This window comes from Solenopsis invicta, chromosome 7, assembly GCF_016802725.1.
Source record: "Solenopsis invicta isolate M01_SB chromosome 7, UNIL_Sinv_3.0, whole genome shotgun sequence".
Classification (NCBI taxonomy): domain Eukaryota; kingdom Metazoa; phylum Arthropoda; class Insecta; order Hymenoptera; family Formicidae; genus Solenopsis; species Solenopsis invicta.
The window spans coordinates 12877580-12888838 of record NC_052670.1 but is presented as its reverse complement, the minus strand read 5'-3'; the positions used below and the strand labels follow the sequence as shown (position 1 = coordinate 12888838).

General features: G+C 26.7%; 1 protein-coding gene across 1 annotated transcript; it reads left to right on the top strand.

Annotated features, from left to right (window-relative positions):
- The first annotated feature begins 783 nt into the window (after positions 1 to 783).
- LOC105193992 (odorant receptor 22c) lies at positions 784 to 9577 on the top strand. The gene is made up of 7 exons (XM_039451812.1): positions 784 to 1129; positions 1690 to 1959; positions 2864 to 3332; positions 5283 to 5382; positions 8611 to 8730; positions 9108 to 9263; positions 9340 to 9577. The coding sequence occupies exons 1-7, from the start codon at positions 1027 to 1029 to the stop codon at positions 9403 to 9405; spliced, it is 1284 nt and encodes a 427-aa protein (XP_039307746.1). The 5' UTR covers positions 784 to 1026; the 3' UTR covers positions 9406 to 9577.
- Positions 9578 to 11259: the final 1682 nt, after the last annotated feature.

The window sequence follows — 11259 nt, the reverse complement described above, 5'->3', positions numbered from 1 at the left end:
AATCCAATGATTCGTGTTATACAAAAATTATTTTAAATTTCTATGTCCTAAGGCCTTGTTTCTCTATGAGTTTAGAATGACATTCATTTACAAGTTTCTTTATATAAATTGTTTTTTTATATAATTTTTAATATATTATTTTATATATATAATTTATATATAATAATAAGGTTTTTATATCCATATACACAGGTGTATGTGTGTATATATATATATATATTTACGTTTATTTTTAATTGCATTTTGCATACAGACTTATAAACAATAGCAATTTTTAATAAAGAAATATAAATTTTTTTAAATCATTGTTTAATCCAAGACCAATGATGAGAGGTGATTATTAGTTTTATTTTTTGTTTTTTAAATTAATAAATAATTAATAAAGTATCGAATTAATAAAATAAATTAGTAAAGTATTTTTTATTTAATTTATTATATTTTATTATATGTATTATGTTACTTCTTATTTTTTCTGTTTATTAGAAACGAATTTAAGATTATACGAAAGATAGAAAATATATATGGACATATTTTATATACGTATTCTTAATTATTATACATGTATTTACATATAATTGTATATGAGTCACTTTTCTTCCCACCCGTGTCCACAATATTTCTTATTTTATTAGCTTATATGTATAACAACTTATATGTTTAACCTGTTATAACTATCTATATCTCCAAAGGCAATGATAATATTGTTACATACGGTTGACTGCACCGTTAACTATAGACATTTGATATGGCAATTGGCCATATCAAATGTCTATAGTTAACGGTATAGTCAACTCAAGATCGATAACAATTGCGTGAGAACATGATCAATTTACATGTGTGATCTGCTATGACCTGGTACTTTTCAACAGTCATTACTTCAGTTTTTATTCATGAATACTTCAAACTCCTATTCAAAGTTTTACAAGAGGGGACATTTGAGTTTTCAAATTTTTTGTTGTGCACATTGAATGTCTCGCGTTTTAAGAATTTCCATTATGCATACAGAAAATCGATTACGCTATGTAGATGCTAACGTCCTTCTACAATAATAAAACAGTCAGTCTACATCTTATATTCAGTATGATATCACCAAAATACTTCACGTCTCAAAGTACTTCTCATCGCAAATGTAATGGATTATTATTAGGAAAAAGTCAAATAGATAGAACTTTTTTATAAGTAAAATAAAACTATATATACATATACACACATATATATATATGTACACATATACATACATATATATATATATATATACACACATATATATTTTACAATTTATTTATGATAATATTCAAAAGAAAATATTTCATATTAATAAATAACATGCAAAAAATTTCTATCTCTTTTCTGTAGATCCAAAAAATTCTAAAAATGACCTAATTTTCTGTCATAAGATGTAGAACTTAGGCTTTAAATTGAATAAAAATTGAACATCTTATTAAAGCTTTTTATAATAGAAAATTTGTAAAATTCTGTAAATCCAATAAATTTATTTTTACGTTAATTCTTCCCTAAGTAATTACAGTTTAAAGATGAGCAAAAATTTATTCAGAGAAAATGATCTCTTAATTTTTTGATCAGTGTATTTTTTAGTTTATTAATCGAGATTGTGATCATTGTCAAGTGATATTCATTTTGATTTAAAAATGTTTAATTCAATTTTGTTGAAACGTTTGTAAAAGATAGATTACGAATGGGCAGTAAAGCTACATCAATGTAGTCTAGAGATCATCGGACTTTGGTCTAAATCTGGACAAACTACATGGGAAAAGCATATGTGCAATTTACGTGCGCTACTCACTTTCTTAATGCTCATGTTTGTTGTTGTGATTCCTGCTATACATTCCATGATAAGAGTCCATTCCGACATTTTACTACTATCAGATAATCTGCAGTTTACTTTACCAGCCACCACTTGCGTAATAAGACTTGCAATCTTTTGGTGGAAGAAAGAAGGTAAATACAATAGTAACTTATTGTTAATCATTATATGATATAGAATATAATTTACATATGTGACTTATATGCTAATGTAATTAATTTTTATTTATTGTATAATTCTGATAGAAAACAGAAGATTTATTTATTATACATACATCTATTAATTTTAGAAAACAAAGAAAGACAAGTTTATAGATTTGTTTGCGTCGCGAACAATCTATAAACTTGTCTTGCTTTGTTTTCAAAAATCTATTGTTTCAATATGTACTCGGATTCACTTTAACGCGCTCTAATACGTTTGCGGCAAACGTATTGGAACGCATTGGAATGAATAGGAGCATGTTGGAGTATGCGATATGAACAAATCTTATATATTCATTTCACTAACAGTAATTATTTCGATCTTAACATTTATTATATATACGAGGAATATTTGAATTATAAGTTATAATTTGAATCACATAAATTATAGTTTTCGAAATATTAAGATTTCCATATTTTTGGAAGATCTTTTATAGTTTATATTTTACAAATCATACTTTAGTTGGATACACACACACACACACACACACACATCAACATACATATATTGATAGATAAATAAATTCACAAAAGCTTCAAATATTTCAAGTTTGCTATATTCAATATTATTAACTTTGGGCGCTTGTATCTTAAAAACGATTCAATAGAATCAACTTGCGGCAATCATAACTTTTAATCAGCATTACACGAAGTATCATTTATATCAAGGTTTTGATCCATTTGAGTGAAACCCAATTTTTATAAAAATAGTGCGGGGTTCTTTAATCAAGTTGAAAAATTTTTTCAATTTTTTTCTCAATGTTTTTTAATTTTTCTGAATTAATTTTTATTATTTTGTAATTTTATTAATTTTCTTTGTTATTTTATATGTTTGAAGCTGTCACATCGATAATAGACATGATTGAAAACGATTGGTTAAAAACAAGAACATCTCAGGAAGAAGCAAGAATGGTCGCAAGAGCGCAAATTGCACGCATTATCATTATATCTGCATATAGTTTAATGGCGATAGCTTATATTGTTCTAGTTATATTGCCCATATGTGGCTACTCGGTGAGATACCAGCCTAATAATACTGATCTAGGAAGACCATTTCCATTAATGGCACATTACGTTTATGATACAAATAAAAGTCCACAATATGAACTAACATATACTGTTCAAAGTATTGCTGTGTTCTACAATGTTTTGTGTTATACAGGCATAGACAATTTTCTTAGTCTTTCAGTATTCCATATCTCTGGACAACTGGATATTCTGAAGAATCGTCTAATGCATTTACATACTGTTAAAAATTATAATGACGTTTTAAAAAGTTGTGTTGTAGAACACTTGCGACTACTCAGGTATATTTTTTTCTACGTATTGTAGATATATCCTTGTACAAACATGTTTCAAATATAAATAGATGAGTTATATATAGGGTGTCCCAAAAAGCTCGCATCCTCTCTTAAGAGCGGATTCTTTAAAACATTTTAAGAAAAAAAATGCCGAGGGTATAATGGTTTTCAAATTATTCACGATTAAAGTTTACGAATCACAGAGCTGACATTTTACGCGTTTAGGCATGGTGACATGACAAGGTATCACAAAGGTACTTCTTGATATTGAGGTTGTCATATAAATATGCAGTGACATTTATATTAAGAAATTATTTCCATAGGAAATATATTTGTACAATTACATATGCATAATTAATGTTTTCAATAAAATATCCATTAACAAGATGTCACGATAGATTGGGTCAGCTGTCAAAATCAATTTATTACTATGTTCATATGATAAGAACTTTTATAATAATATTTTTATATTTTTCGGATTTTTTTTTATGTTTTAAAGAATCCGCTTTTAAGAGGATGCTAAAGTAACGGAAGAACTTTCTCGACGTTGGTCACTGCAGATTATTTTTTGAGCGAGATCAGGCTATCGCTCTTTGTTCATCGCACAGATCTGTCTTTGTTTTTCGATTATTTCGCCATCTGCGAAAAGACCTATCAACTACTCTTGAGGACCATATTGCTCTGTTTATGACAGTTCAGCTTCGCTGAGCGAAATATACATGTGGTAAAAGCACATTAGCATATCTTTTTTGTTAAGCGTTTAGTCGTAATTTCACGCGGTCAGTGTTATTTGTGCATGTTTTCCGAAGTGCGCTTTACTATCATTTTGTACGTATGAGTTACACAACTTCTGTATTAAGATAAAGTTTACCTTAGGTGACGACTATATGAGTGAATTTTTAATGATTTATTAATTTTTGTTTAATTTTCTTGTAAAATTGACCAGAGCGCATCTACTTTTTACGCGTATTTCAATTCTAAAAAAAGTTTGTGATTCTGTAACGCCAATTCGAAAATATTTAGTGCACTGTAAATTTTGATAATTCATGGTACGTTAACATTCCCTTAAGAAAAGATGCGAGCTTTTTAGGGCACCGTGTATAAAAAACAAAGGTAAATATTAATTATAAAATTACGTGCAAGTAACTTGATACTAATATATAAATTCTTGTATAGTAAATAGAACTTTGTCGTGTTCTAATAAAAATTCCTGACTGTAAGAAAGAGTTACTGAATGCGTATCACACGTAAATCATATCCAAAATATTTTATATTTTTACTTATTATAGGCAACATTTAATGACAAAATTATAAAATAAATGAAAAATGAGTAAACGAAAATCTAATCAATTACATTTTGTTTTATGCTAACATTTTAAACAATTAAGTACAATCGATGTGAATTTTTAATCAATTTATGTAAAAAATATCAATTAAACAATTTATACTGAAAGTTATATCATCATGTAATTTTATAATAAATTTTTATATTTTTATAAAAAATTGATTAATTGATATTTTCTACATACATTGATCAAAAATGACATCGATTGTACCTAATTATTTAAAATGTGTTTATGATAAGTTACTTTATACAACTAGGAAAAGTATTAAATATCTGTAGGTATATGTAAAGTATACCGGGGACAGAAATAACATTTTAATTAAAAATTTTATAATAGCTAAAACATAATATCTACGAAACAACTAGCTATTATAAAATTTTAAATTAAAATATTATTTCTGTTCCCGGTATACTTTACATATAGAGCTATTTAATATTTTTTATAGTTATAAAAATATAAAGTAACTTACTCTCACACACACACACACACACGCACGCACGCACGCACGCACACACACACACACACACACACACACACACACACATCACACGTGTTGATTTGTTCAGATTAATATTTTTAGTATAATTTTTTTATATAATATATTTTATAGAGCTATTGATCGTATAGAAGATATATTCCACGTAATATTGATGATATTATTTCTATATTTTGGTATTCTTTTCGCTTTTTATGGATTTTGGATAATGAATGTAAGTAATTTTATAAGAATTATTGTTATAGAATTTATTACATAATTAAGGGAGGTTGAGGGCAATTATCATATAAAGTTTATTGTAAATAAACTTATAACTCAGTTAATATTTGTCAGAGAACTGTTTTTTTTTTATAATGTAAATTGATGACATGGTACTTTATTACCAATATACAATAATTTATTATGTACAATGATTTGCGCCAAAAGCATTGTCTATTATTTACCACGACTTTTAACCCTCAAAAGCCACACTGGGTCTGGTATACCCGGGCTATTTACAAAAATGCTTAGCATTTATAAACTGTAGGGATTGGGGGGATAGAAGTCGGGGAATATTTCTATCAATATTTCCACTAGGTACATATTCCTCATGATAGCAATCTTCGAGAATTGATTGAAAATTGTATACAGTCATGTTTTTTCAAGGTATGGGCACATTACACCCAGTGTGTCAAAAGCGTATGTATTGTCAAAAAAAAGAATTAAATTTTTCTTTAACAAGCGAAAATAAATTGATTAATAGCATTTTGTATCATTTTTAACTATTTTTGTACTCTGACCAACGAGAGACTAGTTCGTTTCTGCGTTTTGATAAAAAATGTCAAAATTTCACCATTGCAAAAAAAACTCGTAGATGACCTATGCGATACTTTTTTATGATGTTAGATCAGACTAACGTCAATTTGTTCATAATTTATAACTTATTAAAAGATAACCCAGGAAAATATCGCAAAGATTACATACGAAAGTTAACTATAGCTCTCATCAAGCCTTTTTTGACGCATCGTCTCGCGTTTTCAACGTTGCGAACGGTATTGCGTGCACAAATAGAAAGTTTTCTAGACTTTACGAACATTCCTGAAGATCAAGACCCTCGCAATTGGCAGATAATAAAATGACCAAGTCAAAAAGATGTTCATTATGTTTGTCTACTCTTGATCGAAAAACATGTATAAATGTTTAAAATGTGACAAACTGATGTGTAAGCATCATAGAGCAAAAATTTGTTGCGAATGTTCCATGTCATAAATAATAATAATATATATTATATTGTATATATTTTACGTTTTTTTAAGTGTTATAACCGAAAACGAATGATTCATTCTATCAACTCATCTTTTCTTACTACCCTAAAAAATCACCTAACTTTACTTTGCAGAATAAGTCTTCTTTTTGAAAATAATTGAAATAACAATATGTTTTTCTTAAACTACGTTTTATTACCTTTAGAAATTTGTTGGAAAAATTTTTCTAATAATTTTCTTTTTGAAACTACGAATTTAAAAAGAAAAGTCTTTTTTTGCGAGTACGTTTCCATCTCTCCCGAGTATTTCAAATATGTTCAATTTCTCGATTGTCGCACTTATTTATTCTTCTTTTTGACCTTCTGACGTAGTGATTAAAAAAAAAATTGTTCAAATTCTATGCATTAGATACCGAGATATACGCAATTGAAAATGGTCTGGTAACATACACCCATGTGTGGCAAAATATCGAGTCCAGTATAGTGTGTACGCTGAGGGTTAAGAAAATAAAGTCGGTGAGTAAATTTCTCGTTTCTTCTTTATTTTCTTATTAGTTATTTGCATTGTTTATTGCGATTTTCTTATAATTATAGAAAAGTAAAAACCTTACATAATTTTTGTTGTGCTTAATTATTGTTGTAAGAAAGTTTGTGAAAATAATCTTTGTTATTAAAAACAGTCATGTGAGATGATTTGACCTAAGTAACCCAAGATTCGTGACTGTCAATTTTAATCTCTTTGGAACAACGTGTATCTTGAACACTCATTTATAAGTTATGCTTATCAATATAATATTTTATACAAACATTTATATTTCTTATTTTTATAGAAATTATAGAAGTATAAAAAAACAAAGAGAAAGATAGAAATAAAAAACTCCGTTTGATAAAATTTTGAAAATTACTACAGCATATATACAAAATTACATAATTTATCTATAGAAAAACCACTCAAAAATTTAATATAAATTAATTATACATTGCAGTTGGTTGCAAAAAGATTCTATGTATAATATAACAATCAACCTCGGATATAAAACTAATTGTCAAATTTTTACAATTTTATAGTAGTAAATTATTTCTTTGTACAATGTACGACAGTAATATTTTTATATTCAACAGTAATATATTTTTTTAATTCTTTCTTTATATATGTATACAATGTTTTAAAAATCTTCCATCTATTCATTTTTAAAAATTACTATTTAAAAAGTGACAACTGCCCCCGATCTCCTCGATATAAATAATCATAATATATGCAAAAATTTCTGTACCAAATGTTTTATACAGTAATTACAATTTTTTTTATTATTTAATTTTATTGGGACTTTGGACCGGTTTTCTAAGTAAACATTTAAAAATACATACATTGAAAGAATTTAAGAATGAAAGTAATAATAAAGCATATGAATACTAATGGCAGGAAAAAGTGATGTGAGCTGTGTAAGTGTTATGGCCATTCATATTGTCTTCCTTCTTAGGGGATAAATTCTAGTATATTTATGAAAGTCTATTGGAGAACAGTTTGATGAATCTAATCGTTAAGTTTTTAAGTTAAAATATTGATTATTAACAAAGTTATTGTATAAAATATAAATGGATGGCCGTAATAATGCTTTTTCCTCTAATATTTATACAGTCCACGTATAAGTGGCCACCCCTCTTTATCTCGTAAACTAACAGAGATAGATCCAATAAATGTTACAGCAAATTAAATGGCTTAAACTAATGGCTTGTCAACATTTTACACGTCAATCGCCAAAGCGAGAATCGGAAGTTAGCCACATCGCAAGGGGCGAAACTAAAATGGTATTAGTCGTCCACGAAATTTTAAACCGACATAGCTTGTATATATAATTTGTAAAATAATTTTGATATGTCATACATCATTATATTCATTAGAAAAAACGCTACAACTTTTATCGTATAAAAATATTCACTTTATCATGTATCAAGTTACGCATGTCTCTCTGTTCTTTAACATAGATCATTTTTTTAAGTAACCACTGTGCTGACAATAAAGTTCAAGCCATTTAATTTGATATAACATTTATTAGGTCTGTCTGTGTTAGTTTACGAGATAAAGGGGGATAGCCATTTATACGGGGACACTCTGTATAATATTGAAATGTAACTTTTTAGTATCATTAAAATATATATTACATCTCTTACTATATTATATTTTACTGATACGATTAGATGCTCGAAACTGGACAACACATAACAATTGTTCATTTGATATACGTTGTAAGCATCGTTATAAATGCAGTTTGTCACATGTGCTTGTATTGTGCTGTCGGCGAAATGTTAACAGCTCAGGTAAATTTAACATTTTTTAATTTAAATTGATTTAGATTTACATTCTTTTCTATCATTGTAATTATTGTTTTTTTTTTTATATGTAACTCTAATTCTAAATAATTTATATTAAAACATATATAATTAAATATACAAATGTACATTTTGCATTTATCGAATTTAACTTACCTTAACAAATACTATGCACAGTATTTATTAATAAAAAGTATTTTAATAATATAAATAATAATAAAAAATTTTAAATTTGCTTATACTTAATATCTCAAATTTCATTTAATATTAGATTACATACATTTTAAAATTACGTAATTTTACAAATATCACATTATGCTCAGTAATGTTTAATTAACATTTTATGTATTTATGGCGATTTTAAGTGTGATGGAATCCATTATGCTGTATATTACAATAAATGGTATAGTATGGACTTAAAAAATGCTCGAAACTTAATTCTTCTAATGATAAAAACCAATAAGCCTTTTCATCTTAACATTGGTAAAATTTTTCCATTGACAATGGGTACATTTTGTAATGTAAGTTATCTTAAATCTTAACTATAATTTTGATATAATTGATAAGTATTTGCATTGTTATTAAAATGTTTTATAGCTATTAAAAACATCGGCGGGTTACGTATCTGTGTTACTTACAACAAGGAATCAATCAAAACTTTAAAATAAATGCAAATAATTTCTGATTTGATGCTAATTACATAATTTAGCAAAAATTTGACCAAAGAGTTAGTATTTAATGATAATTCAAAATATATATAATACAAATGTAAAAATTTTAGATAGAATTATTGTACATATCAAATTAATTAAATAGAATATATCATTGATCATTATTTTGAGTGATTATTCTATTGAAGTATTAGTAATAAGAACTATTAGATGATAAGCGGAAGATTAACTTAAATGATCAAATTAAGAAAGAGAAGAAATAGTAAACGAAGAAAATTGTCGCAAACAAAATTTAAAATAAATTAATTGTGTACGGATAAAATAAAAGTATTAAGTATTATAACTTAAAATTACTAAAGATTAAAATGATATTCATCAATATAAAATGAGTAAATGTAAATTTTTTGTTTGTAAATTCTCTTTTGTTTGTAATTGACTAATTTGTACCAAATATGTTGAAATACGTCAATTATCGTATCTGAAATAGTCCATGTTAAATTGTTAGTCACATCTCTCGAAGTTTATTGTTGACGCTTTTCTGTAATGTTGATTGGTTCTTCCGCTGTGCTTAATTATTTACAGATTACAAATTTACTTGATACACAAATTAACCGTTGATACACATAAATGTCAAAATCTTCGCAATGACAGTAACACACGACGTTGTCAACACAAATTTGTAATTTGTAAATTACAAAAACTGTGTAGCGCGTGCATAGTGCGCATCTGTTTTGCTAGTGTTTATAAAAAAATGTGTGTTTATGATAAACGTAACAGTACTGCTTTATTCCATTGATTAGAATACTTATTCTTTCAAAAATTTTAAACTGAAGTCAAGTATCAAATTATTTTGAAGGTTTTTTGATTCTCCTTATAATTGTTTTTCGTTTTCTTTTTTTAATTAATTTTACTAATTGTAAGTGTTTTTCAAATAATCGATTTTAAAAGTTTTAGATATTAAAGCTTAGATATTAACCCAAAAAATTCAGATAAACGTTTTTTTACAGCTTTTCTTTATAATGTTTGGCAATTATGTAATGACGTAATCACATATTCAGGTACTCCTTTTACATAAGTACTTACTGGTGTCTTCATGCTACTACGTCGTTTGATTACACTCCTTACAAAATGATTATATAGTTCAAGGGATAATCAATTTAAAATCGATTATTGCGTGAGAACATGATCAGTACACCTGCTGCTACCTGCTACTTACCTCTCCAGTTACTACTTCAGTTTTTATTCATGAATACTTCAAACGTTATTGTACTGTACTGTACTGTACTATAGTAATTATCCAAAGTTGCACAACGAAAGGGGACATTCAGAATTTTTAAAACCCCTTGTACCATACAGAATGACGTATCGTGTTTTTAAGAATTTTTATTATGCACATGAATATCATCTCTGTTCCACAAGCATCGTATGTGAAAGAAACAAATGTCAATTTATACCTTCATTTGTTCGACATGAAAGTATCCAAGTTTTGCTTTTCTTTTTTGGTTTAACTGTCCAAATGAATCCCACATTGTCCGCACATGTGTTTTTTTTTGAAAATGATGTCATCGATTTTTTCACAAAATTCTACAAGTGACATAATATAAAATATAATATAAAGTTTTATAATGTTTTATTTAAAAATATTTTGACACTTAAACGTTTATCTTTATGAAAGTTTAATTGTTTAAATGTTTTTTCATGCTATTAAAAAATGTTTTTGTATTGTTTTATCGAACTATTTAATACTATATGTAAATATCCGTGTTACAATTTAGCAGTGATAACTAACATTATTCCGATTGTAATGGATTAAAATAATTCATTTGTGCGAAATAATCTTATCTAT

Excerpts from the sequence above, each read along its gene's own strand:
- LOC105193992 (XM_039451812.1), top strand. The coding sequence starts at position 1,027 with ATGCTAACGTCCTTCTACAATAATAAAACAGTCAGTCTACATCTTATA. Across the intron at positions 8,731-9,107 it reads GCGAAATGTTAACAGCTCAG|TGTGATGGAATCCATTATGC; the intron begins GTAAATTTAACA and ends GGCGATTTTAAG. Across the intron at positions 9,264-9,339 it reads CAATGGGTACATTTTGTAAT|CTATTAAAAACATCGGCGGG; the intron begins GTAAGTTATCTT and ends AATGTTTTATAG.